The sequence below is a fragment of the Drosophila ananassae genome, chromosome XR (genome assembly GCF_017639315.1).
Source record: "Drosophila ananassae strain 14024-0371.13 chromosome XR, ASM1763931v2, whole genome shotgun sequence".
NCBI lineage: Eukaryota > Metazoa > Arthropoda > Insecta > Diptera > Drosophilidae > Drosophila > Drosophila ananassae.
In genome coordinates this window covers 15580221-15592450 of record NC_057932.1, presented here as the reverse complement: position 1 = coordinate 15592450, position 12230 = coordinate 15580221, and the positions used below count along the sequence as shown (strand labels likewise).

General features: G+C 40.4%; 1 protein-coding gene across 1 annotated transcript; it reads right to left on the bottom strand.

Annotated features, from left to right (window-relative positions):
* Positions 1-902: 902 nt before the first annotated feature.
* Positions 903-12230, bottom strand: LOC6505066 (tumor necrosis factor receptor superfamily member wengen). The gene is made up of 5 exons (XM_001965491.4): positions 11728-12230; positions 6249-6834; positions 5936-6173; positions 2363-2554; positions 903-1721 (listed from the first exon to the last, which is right to left on the bottom strand). The coding sequence occupies exons 2-5, from the start codon at positions 6828-6830 to the stop codon at positions 1579-1581; spliced, it is 1155 nt and encodes a 384-aa protein (XP_001965527.1). The 5' UTR covers positions 6831-6834; positions 11728-12230; the 3' UTR covers positions 903-1578.

Sequence of the window (12230 nt, the reverse complement as noted above, 5' to 3'; positions counted from 1 at the left end):
GTTAACTTGGAGACGGAGACTTGGGGACAATTCTCTAAAAATGCAAATGCCAAATGCACCCAAACAAGTGGAGGGTGGGACAGGAGGAGGAGGTACCACCTATTTCCATTTTCATTTTCATTTCCACTGAAAGACGTTTCCTGGCCCCCGCCAATAGTGTTCCCCTTCCTACAAGATCTTTGCACAATTATGCATATGTTTCTCAAAAGGGGATTGTGGTTTTGAATATGGGAATGGAAATGGAAATGGAAATGGCAATGGATGTGGATGGAGGATGGAGGAGACATCTCCTCTGGGACATGGAAGCAGACGAGGCTGTAGACTGGCTGGTGCCATCTAGAAATCCATTGGGGAGACTGTCTATTTTTTCTTCACTGTTTCTTATTTCTTCAAACTCTCAAATTGATAAAAAACTAAAAAATATAGTATATTTTTTAATGATTAATAAAATCAAAAATATATACATCCTCTAGTTGTTGAAACATTACAAAGTATATGGTTTTTGAAAACTTTTTACTTGGAAAACAATACTCTTAATTGCAAGTATTTGGGTTTATGTTTGTGGAAAAGTATTTCAAAAGTGAGTACTTCTATAAAAATGTTAATGAAGGAAGTGCCTTTGTTTTGTTTTTATTTTTATATATTTTTTAAGATTTTATCTATTAGTTTAAGAGGTTTTTTAAAACTCCTAGAACAGATGTCTTCGGGTTAGATAGTTTGGGGGGTTTTTAAAAAACGAAGAAGGTATATCTTGTTTGGATATAGTTTTGGGAGATCTTTAGACTCTTTTCCCCTAGAACTTGACTTGTTCTATTTGTTTTTTAAAAACCTTCTTTTATACCTTCTATAGATGCAAATTTTATCCAATTATATAGTTATATCTCAAGAATAAAAATCACTTATTCGCATATTCATGAAAGTTTTTATTGTTCTTCGCACAGAGTGATAGAGCACTTAGGTTATAGACATTTCTCAATCTAACATTATAAGTTATGCATTATTTATCGATATCGTAATTAGTTCTATCTTTAGCTTTACCGTTACTATTACAGTTAATACGATTTAGCCCCCGAACAGTAGTCCAGTAGTTGGGGTCAAAGTGTGGGTGTATATAGAGGCTGATATGTTGCCGATATTACTTGGTCTTGTTCTCGTTTCGATCGCCTTAATATTTACATTAAGTAGAATTGTTAATCGTAGCAGTTGTAATCCATATTTATGTAATAGCCCCGTCCTAAAAAAAAATCGTTCTATTTACAAAAAAACATTCCACTGCCGCCATTGATTTTTTTTAAATTTTTTCGAGGGGGGTTCTGGTAATTCCTTCATTATTACAAACAAGTCAACATAACGATTCATATTATATATATAAGGACAAAAAAAAAAAAATGTTTCGTAATATTAGAATAATATTATTTAATAATAATATTTAATAATAATATTTAAATAATTATAATAATAGTTTCGGCTTCATGGTTTCGTTTTAATTTCTTTTTTTGATTTAAGCGGCTCTTTGTACAAAAGTTTTTTCCGATATCCTGGCACTCCTTAAGTATTACCCCCTAACCCCCTTTTTTTTTAGCCCTTGGGGCCCATGCCCATGCCCATGCCCATGCCCCCTCCAAATCCCCCGCCCATACCCCCGTTGCTCTCCTCGATGTAGACATTTCCCGGCTGAAGGGTCTTCAGGATCCGTCGCTCCTGGTGCTTTCCTCGCTTCTCTGAAAAAATCAAAAAAAAAATCAAAGGAAAAATAAGAAAAATAAATTTATAAATAAATTATCATTAAGGGTGGGTGGATGATCGATGATCGATGGATGGTTAGAGGCTGAAAGGTCCGACTCTCTGCCTGACAGGCCACAAGCCACGTTCCTTCATTTAAATTCCATCTGCATTTCGCAGACCCCCTTGGATTTCAAGAATTTCTGTCTTTTTTTCATTTCTGTTTATGATATTTTAGTTGATTTTAATCTTTTTGAGTTTAGCTTCGGAATGGATCATTAAACGGCTATAGTTGCCGCCCAGAGAGATCGCCACCCGGGGGTACGAATATCCCATCAATGGCACTTTTCTATTTATTTCTTTTCATTGAAATTTTATATTATTAATTACTTATTTTTAAGTATCTTTAAATAATTTAAAAACTGTCATAATCCCTAACTATTTATTTATTTAAATTGCCTTGAAAAGTAACTACATCCAGAGTCTAGGACAGAAATCCCTTAAGAAACCCGCTGGGATTACTGTCCCACTCAAGTGCCAGACCTCGGTCGGGGGTCGGGGCTCTAGGATCTAGGATCTAGGATCTAGGATGTAGGATCTGGGAGGGGGTCTACTGGCTAGACCTTGGAGTGACACTTACCAGGGAGCAGCACGTGTTGCGGCTGGAAGATACCCGACTGCGCCGCCTGCCCGGAATCTGGATGCCCGACCTGGATGGCCGAGGCGGGCAATCCCCGCAAGGCGTCCGCATTCCCAATGAAGAAGGTGCCACCATCCAGGCTCTGCACCTCCGCCAGCTTCGCCATCAGCTTCGTGGACAGCTCCTCCACATCTATTCGAAGGGAAAAAAATAAAAATGATAGAGAAAATAAATTAATTTGTTTATAAACAAGTTTATAGAACAAGAATCCAGATCTCCTGTTAATATTTACAAATAATAAATTAAGAATTCTGGCGTTTAAATATTTATTAGGTGGCCGAGGAGGAAGTCGAGAGCCTTGCCGGGCTCCGAGTTGCAAATTATAAACAAGAGGCGCCTCATTCGGTGGCCAGTGGGCGGCTGTGGCAGATAATTTATCATTTATTTATAAACTGCTGACTTCGAGAAGAATATAACCCAAAAAAACCAAAAAGGAAAACAAGAAAAGAAGAAAGAATTAAGTTCCATTGCCCAAGATATGCGATGTTTCGTTTTGGCCATCGTTCAACGCCTTTTATTATAAACAATCGGCCATAAAAATCTGGTGGAAAAATACATGGAAAGGTAAACACGCCAGAGACTACTAAAAACTGAGAAGAAAAAAAATATCAGAAAATATAGAGGCCATACGAGGCCAACAAATTTTCAAATTTGCGCAGTTCAATTGGCCTTTGAATTCTTATATTTTCTTCCCCCCATAGGGCCCTAGGGGGCCGGGGTGTAGTCTTTCCCCAAAATGCGTGTCTGGTTTGTTTGGAGGCGATCGATTTTCCACGGAAATCGCCTGGCCACAGATTAGTGAACATAAACGAGCAGTGAGAGGAAATCAAAGTCCAGGAAGCCACAGAGAAAAGTCTGGAAAAAGTCTTTCAAAGGGGCTGGGGGCTTCAAATGGCACGGGAGATGTGAGGAAGAGGCAAGGAATGTACAGGGAAATCATAGGGAAAGTGCAGGGAAACTGCTAGAAAATGTATCAAGCAATTTTTAGTAGAGTTTTGAAAGCGTAGAAGGCATAAGAAGATCCCTAATAAAGTAGGGGAAAAGTTAGAAAAGAAATCATAGGCCGAGAAACTAGGAAAGCATAAAAAAGCTAGAAAAAATCACAGGGAATCCTTAAGGAAATGAGGAAAGCGTAGGTATACTGCCAGAAAAGTTATCAAGAAATTTTTAGAAGAGGTTCCTAAGTCAAAAATGCATGAGGGGAGCAAAAAGAAAGCAGGGAAAGGTTAGCAAGAAATTGTAGGAAAATACCCAAGAAAAGCACAAGGAACCCTTAAGGAAATGAGGAAGGAACGCGAGGAAAGCACAGGGAAACTCCCAGAAGAGGTATTACAAATTTTTTCCTAGAGGTTGGAAAGCGAAAAAGGCATAAGTAGAGTACGAAGAAAGTAAGGGAAAAGTAAGAAAGAAATCATAGGAAAATATCCTAGAAAATCATAAGAATCCTCAAGGAAATGCCTGAGAAGTAGGCTACCAACCAAGTAAGATTGAACAGCAGCCCTTTTTAATGTTGATTTTTTTAGAGTTCACCTCGGAGTATCTATATTTGGAAGATAGTGCAACATTTTCGCCCAGATCTTCAGCGCGTGCCACAAGGGGGCAGGGGGGGCAGGAGGAGTGTCAATGATGCGCTTGAACGCCTCGGAATGGGGGAAACACTTCCTACTCTGCCCCTTTCAACCAAAGGCAGTTTCCTGTGGCAAGCAGCAGCAGCTGGTCGATGTTCAATCATTACAATATATATACCAACAGATATATATATAAATAAATATATGTAGATGGGGGGGAGATGATGAAGGGATATAAGGGGAATATAAATAGAACCGCTTCAAGTGGCGATTTCGATTCGACTCCGAATTCGAATTCGAACTCTATGGAACTCTGGAATCGAGGAGAGTCGTTTTTTGGGAAAATCTGGAGGCGATCCCCCCGCCCCTGCATTTCCTGCCTGGTGTGTGTGGAAAACATGTTTTTCCTTCAGTCTCAGCCTGTTTTTCCGAGTCGATGTGTGTTTTTGTGTGACATGATTTTGGAATTTTCTGTCAACCGCGGAAATGTTCGACAAACATCCGCTTGTCCTTGAGTTTGGAACTTGAAATCATCAAAGGGGGGAATCAGTGTGTGATTTTTAATGTTTTCTTTATTATTTTTTTGTTGTTGTTGTTGTTGTTGCTAGCATACCTGCCCACAAAAATCACACACACACTATACACACTATACATCCTATATATTATGAAGATGTCTTGGCTTCCGGAAGAAAAATAAAATCATTTTCCACGCTGGACACGCAGCACTTTTCATTTTCATTGGAGCGTGGGACGTGCAACGTCGACACACCCTGAATTATGGACTTGCAACACCAACAACTATAAGAGTCTGCAGCAACAACAAGGGGCAACAACAAGGAACAACAACAAGGGGCAACAACAAGAGGCATAGAGCCCTATCAAAACATGGCATAAATCTTCCGGAAAAGTGAAAATCTCACATTGTTGGTTTTTTTTTTCGCCTTTTTATTCCCCCTGATCTAGATGTTGCAAGTTGCTGATGTTGATGTTCCTGCAACATGTGGCTTGGGTCTGTGCCGCACAAAAATCATTTCTTATATATAGTTTAGGTTGTACATGTATTCCCTTAATTTTTATTTTTATTTTTATTTCTGTGTGTTTTTGTTTTTTGGAATGGACACCCTTCTGGGCCTCTGCTATGGGTCTGCTATGCTCCATTTGGAGGCTGGGGTTCTTGCAACCGGGAGACGCCCCAAGGGCAACTGTACTTGCTTCGGCCCATGTTTCGGTCAAGTCGAACATGGCAGTCGGAGTTCCTCAATTTGCTTGCCAAGTCCACTGAAAGAAAATGCTATTTTCATTCCCTTTAAGAAGTCTATAGTTTTGGAGATAATTTGTATGGATACTTGGCAATATAATATTTAATTTGTTGAATTATTATATTATTTCTCTCAGTGCCTTGTCAGATTGTCATGCAAATCGCGTTTCTCTCTCGTATCGTTTTTTTTTTTTGCAACTGTCGCCCCGCACATGCGCCAAATATTTGGACGTTTCGTTCTACTTTGGCACAGGCGCATTGGAGGTTCGGGAGCCAGAGCCCAGAGCCCAGGCCCAGAGCTCCTCCACACAGCTCGTTTAGTATTCTCCGGCCAGCTCCGACCAGCTCCGGACAGGCGTCTTTGCGATGCCGCAGAGAGATTCCCCCACCCACAAGCCCGACTACCACTCGGCAATACATCAAAGTGTCGTGTTCTGGGCAGGCTTATAAATATGTATGTATATGGGGGGGCGAAGGCACTGTTTAGGGCCACTTCGGAGCCACTTGTCAATGCCGGGCAGGGAGATCTCGCCGAGAGAGAGCTGATTGGAACGTTTTCGGGCCCTTGGCCTGGCCGAAGAAACGCGATCGGAATTTAAACCACAAGAGACTTGGGAGCGTGTGAAAGTACAGAATAGAACTGGTGATAGAACTGGACTAAGACTGGACTAAGTAATGATGACTTACCCTGATCCAGACGACGCTCCATGCGGCGCCATTGGCGCATGTGGTGGATGAGGATGCAGGCGGCGACGGAGAAGAAGAGCAGGCAGGTAAGAACGGCGGCATAGAGGACACCGGTCTGCCAGTCGAGCGCCCAGGCGGCGGCACTCGCCTCCTCGTGGAGCTGCTGCAGTTGCTCGTGGGTCAGGTGCTGCAGGTGCTTGGCATGCTCCAGGTGCTCATACTCGGAGGACTTTCGGCGCTACAGAGATAGAGAGTAGAGAAAGAGTGGTGTTGAGGGAAGGACACTTAAAGGATTATGGCGACCGTGACTCACCTCCTTCCAGTTGGGCTCTGTCTTGGCCAGCACCACCCAGTCGATCTTCAGGTCGTAGATGGAGCCACAGATGGTGTCCGTGTGCAGCTGACAAGGACGCAGTGGTATCATTTCGTCCTGGCACCTGGTGCAGGGTATACACCTGTTTCTATTCGAGTCCCACCAGTGCTGGGGGGCACAACCGCCGGCGGATGGCTGGATGCCCGTCGAGTCGTCCGGCTCGGTGACAGCCAGGTCTGTTTGTTCGGCGGAGGAGATGGTGGTGGAGGTGCCCGCTGACTCTGAGCTGGCTCCCAGCACGGAGCAGGCTGTGGAGAGGAGGATCAGAGCCAGACACACTCCCGGAGAGCACCAGCTTCTCCGGCTCCGCCACTCAGATCGTGGGCTATGGGTTGGATCTGGACTCTGCTGGTGGGGATCTCGCCTTCGCCGGCGCTTGTGAAACGTTGTGTGTGGTGGCATTGGGGCTTCTGTGTCCTGGTGGATGTGGATGTGGATGTGGTCTATGTCCTGGCTTATTCTACTCGTCGTCGATGGTTTCGTTTTCGCTGCTGGCCTAACCGGCAGTCTTGGCGGCATCATTGTACTGGAATTACATTAAAAATGTATTAATATTTAAGATAAATAATTAAGAAACAAGTAAACTATTTCTCTCTGTGATGGATAGTGTGAAGGAACTAAAGTTTTACGATCTCTGATGGATAGCATCTGGCTTATTTTCCCATGGGAACTAGCTGGGAGAACTCCAGCCACTTAGGATCTCCAGCAGCTATAATATTTTTGCATATACTGGGTATATTATTAAGTATATATATAGGTATGTATATATAGTATGTATGTATAGTAGTGTAGTGTAGTGTCTGTAGTCCCTATCCCCTTTTCGGAGGCATAAAAATAATTCGCGCAACGGCAAACTAATAAACGGCCAACGGTCATAGTCATGCAATATTTCCATATTACTGATAATGCGACGCCAGTTCCCTCATCATCATCATGATGATGATGAAACATCACATAGCGATCATCATCATCATCATGATTATAATCTCAAGTGATCATAAATGCGTACAGTTTGCAATCAAATTTAATGGCCAGCTTGAGGTACCAACTCCTCTGTCATCTCCCCAACTGACTCCCCAACTGACTGACTCCTCTTGTAGCTTGGGTTCATTGCTCATCGGATTACCCCCCTTTTAGTTTTTTGTTTATATATTTTTTTTTGTTTTTTTTATTTAAACAGAGCTCCTCCCCAGATACGTTTCGATTCGATTGGATGATTCTCTTGGATCATCAAACCATTATAGACAGCGATTATTATTTATGCAGCGAACGCGACGACCGACAAGACAAGTGGATGGAAAAAAAAAAAGGAAAAGGGTGGAGGAGTTATAGGACTTCCGCTTTCAAGGCTTCCCCCAGCTCCAGCTCCCACTCCTATCCTCTAATCCCGAAAAAGAAAAACTTAGAAGCCAGTTTTCCCTGGAAAATCCGGGCTTGCCCAGTACTTTTCAATCATAAAGCCGGTAAGCGGATGGAAAAATATAAAGAGGGATATGGGATATATGTATATAGGGAATGGGTTGAGGGAATAGGGAACTCTGACTATGGCTTGGGGTACCATATACCATATAACCATATAACATAGAGGCAATGACGAGAGACCACGTAAACCGAGAAGGGAAACAACAACAGGAAGAAGAAATATTTAATTAAAATCAACCATTATGGCCACCGTCACCACCATAACAGCGGGTGGGGTTCCACTCTCTCTCTATAGGCAAGTGCTATGGTACTATGGTACTATGATTCTATGGGGGATTCGACTTGCGGACAAGCGGATGGATTGAGTTACCCAAGTCGGAAAATAAATGAAAATTGAAATTGGCGATCAATTGACAATTGAGAGAGCTCATTACCATTTCAAACAAGTGTTTACTATTTTTTTTTTCTCCACTCAACGAGTAATAGTTTAGAATCGGAAACCCCTCAAAAGGCCACACTTCCTCCTTCCATAATTAAAAACCCATTTGACCGGGCTGATTAGATTTTATTTTTTGTCTAGAAATATATATATTTTCTTTAAAATAGAATATATGCAAGTTCTGGTTATCTAGGGGGCTTCTATAATGGGAGACACCTTCAGAATGACAGAAAAGAGGAGATTTTGGTGTCATCGCTATAGTGTATCCATAAGATACTTTTCGGTGTTGTCTTTTCTCGCTTTTATTTGTTTTTTTGTTGTTTTGTTGAACTGTTGTTGTCGCCGTTGTCTGACAACTGACAGTGACAGCAATTTAAATCATGTTGCCTTTTTTTTTTTTGTTTCTGTTATCTTATGTTGCACTAATTGAGGCTGAAACTGAGGCTGTGTGGCAGCCACAGGGGCGTCGCTGCACAAGGGGGTGATCCGATCCCGATCGCCACGTTAAGAAAATGGGTCAGTATAGCCTCGGGTATCGAACGAGAAGATGTGCGGCTTCTCTGGCCGCATTTCCAATCCAATTACCAAAAGTGTCCATACATAAGACAGTCTAGATCTTCTGATGGCAGCTGCCATCAGCGGCAGATTCGCAAAGAAGCTAAGAGATTCACGTATTTTTATCTTACGACCCAAAATAAAAGGCCACATCAAACAGAAGCAGCCAAGGGGGACAGCCGGACTGGCAGACAGACAGACAGACTCATTGCAGTAAAGTAAGTGAAGTCATGATCTTGGGGACACTAATGTGGGGAAGAAAAGTGCAAAAATAGCAGAGATATAGGGGGGTAGGACTAGGTAGGACTTGGGGCAGATATATACAAGTATTTAAGATCTTAAAACAGACTTCTACAGAGAACTTGAGGACTGAACTTTCCTCCTTAACCTTTTTTTTCTTACCTATAACTCGTAAAAACCGTTTTTTGTTACAATTCGCAACCAGTTCAAGCCTAAGACCGAAAAGTCCTTCAAAAAATCATATCTCTTGAGGTTTGTTTCTAAAATCTATAGAGTATAACTATGTTATACTTATATGAGAATATAATTAAGCAATATTAAGTAAAAATAATATCCTGAAACAAAAAAATAGTATTTAGAAATCTGGAAAACCGCTTTCTGTTGCAATTTCCAACCAGTTCAAGCCTAAGAGACAAACCCCTTCAAAAAATCAGATCTTTAGAGGCTTAATCCCAAAATCTATAGACTTTAACAATGTCTTACTCTATAGAGAATATAATTAAGCAAGTTTAAGTAAAAATAATACTCTAAAAAAAATAGTATTTAGAAATCTTGAAGACCACTTTCCAAACGAACCTTGCAACATCTCGGAACGGATTTGTGAAAGAATTTCTACAATCTGTGGCGTTAAGGCCTCCAGCTTTGGTCTTTCTAGAGAGTATTCCACCCACTTACAGCATCAACAACAAAATCTGACAAAAAACAAAAACAAAAAAAAAAAAAAAGAAAAGCAACGACATTTATTAAACTGTCAGCTGAATGCTCACGAATTTTTTATGATTCTGAATCTGCGGTTGGACTGATTTTTGTTTTGTTTTTTTTTTCTCTTTTTTTTTATGATTGTTTTTGTTTTGTTGTGTTGTGTTGTTGTGTATGTCTACCCATCTCTGTCGCTTGTTTGTTGTGTAAATTCCAAAAAACGCGACAAAACCATTAAGCACTTTTCATGGGACAACGAGCAGGGAATTTAATGAAACAACAGCCCGACGACTACAAGCGATGATGATTCTGACGATTCTGATGATTCTGATGATGATGAGGACTTGGAGCAGCAACCTGATCAACAATTTAGCTTTTCAGTTAGAAGAGATCTCCTCTTCTGCCCCCAAATACCCCCTTTAAACACCAGCCAGTCGACTGTTTACTCAAGTGTGTTAGTAAAATGTTTTTTCTGCCCAAAAGGCATTCAACATTCACCAACAACGACCAACTAAACAAACAGATTCCTCGATCCAGAAATAAATACTCGAAAAGGGGGGGCCTCCATCTCGCACCAATGCTCGAAATTTGCAAATTGCAAACTGCAAATCATCAGATACAGATACAGATACAAGTACACAAAAGATAGAAATCCCGATCCGAAAACTGGTAATATTGATTGATGACGGAATGGAGGGGAACTACCCGAACGATCACTTGACATTTCAGAGAAATTTTAAGAAAGTTTAGGGCTACACTAACTGTCAAATGCTCTTTAAAGTAGCGGGTCTTTAAGAACTAGTATTATATTACAGGTCTAGGGTTATGAAGTGACATATATTATTATTCTTTTTTCTGAAAAGTCTTATACGATGGTCCTAAGAGATGGAAACCCCTCCTAAGAGTATTTAAAAATAGTCAGTTCTTTGATTTAAAAACCAATAAAAAAAACGTAAGTTACTAAATATTTCATAATATCTTACCCCTATATTATATCTTTAGGAACAAGTGTGATATTAAAGGTCTATAGTTATATCATGACTGATATTATATTATATATATCCATTTAAAAACTTCTTTCTTCTGAAAACTCTTATAAGATGGTCCTAAGAGACCTCTTATAAAGAAAATCCTCCCAAGAAAATTGATAAAATTTAAAATAATTCAAATATTAAGACTAATAACCCCTTAAAAAAACAGTTACTAAATATTTCGTTATAGCATACCCCCCAAAATCAAGTACAGTATCTGAGCTATTGTATCTGTATCTGAAATCTGCATCTGTAGCCGCACATAACTCATCTTGACACAGACGGGATTTTGACAGTTGAAAAAATAAAAAAAAAAATAAAAAAAATATATATATAGAGAGAGGGGTCTGTTGGTTATGTAAGCAATGTTAGTCTTCAGTCTTTAGTCTTCAGTCGACAGACTCCCCCCCTATTTATTTAGATAGTATCTCCAGGCACGAGCCTAAGAAATCTTCGAAGGGGAAACCAGAGACCAGAAACAGGAACAAAAACCAAAAAAAAAAGCAAGTGCAGATGCGCTTTGGGATGGATCGTTTTTACCCTTTCAGTCTTTTAGTTTTTCTGTATCTGTATCTGTATCTGTATCTGGGAAATGTATCTGTATCTCTCTGTATCTGCATACAGAGGGCTGGCTCTGTTTCGGCTGCTGTTGCTGTTGGTCGCTGTTCCTACACTCGATTTATATTTTTTATCATTTGATTTAATTCAATTCCATTCCATTTCGGTGTGTGTCTGTATCCGCATTCGCATTCGCATCCCCACATTCCCAACCCCAAAAAACCCCAGCGAGATGATCATCATCAACTGGTCCCTGTCGCTTCCGAAACAGACGATCCGAATCATAAACCATAACATATATATACCATATACTATATACCATATAGCATAACGATTATGAGTGGCTTGTAGTTGCCGATCGGAGAGATACAGATACTATATATATATATATGGGTTTTTATTTATTTTTTTGCCGGCGGACTTGAGCCCGGGTCTTCTGTCAGATATTCAGATATTCGCTTCAAAAATCACTCACTTTTCGCTAAAATCACTCGTTTTTTCTCTCAGTCTATCCTCCGCTCGTGTTTGCCTTTCGATTTCGTTCAAAGATCCTCTAAATATTTGTTTTTTTTTTTTAAAATTTTTTTTCAGTTTTTCAGTTCGCGTCGGCAGGCCACATCATTTTCCGCGAGTTTTCCGCGCCAGTTATCCCAACAATCCAATTACACTGTGGCATCTGCTTTTCTTCATTAAGCACTTTTCCTTTATTTTTTTTTATTAATTTTTTTAAATTTTTTGCACTGATTGGTAGAGCAAAAAAAAAAAAAAAATTGGCCAAATGGTTTTGAAATTGGTTTCGAAAGTGTGGAAACTTCACTGCACTTTTCCGGGGGAATCGCGAAATAAACGGAAAAAAAAATAAATAAATAATTGCCGAGGGAAGAATGCGTTTTCCTCCGCTTCAGTTTGGGAACTATATATCGCCTCGATCGCTCACTGCCGACAGATCTCACATTTCTGGCCGGTTCTGGCCGAACC

Bases quoted from the DNA above. Each gene is read 5' to 3' on its own strand.
- LOC6505066 (XM_001965491.4), bottom strand. From the start codon at position 6,830: ATGATGCCGCCAAGACTGCCGGTTAGGCCAGCAGCGAAAACGAAACCA. The intron at 6,174-6,248 runs GTGAGTCACGGT...CTATCTCTGTAG, and splicing joins CAGAGCCCAACTGGAAGGAG to CGCCGAAAGTCCTCCGAGTA. The intron at 1,722-2,362 runs GTAAGTGTCACT...TGATTTTTTCAG, and splicing joins GCAACACGTGCTGCTCCCTG to AGAAGCGAGGAAAGCACCAG.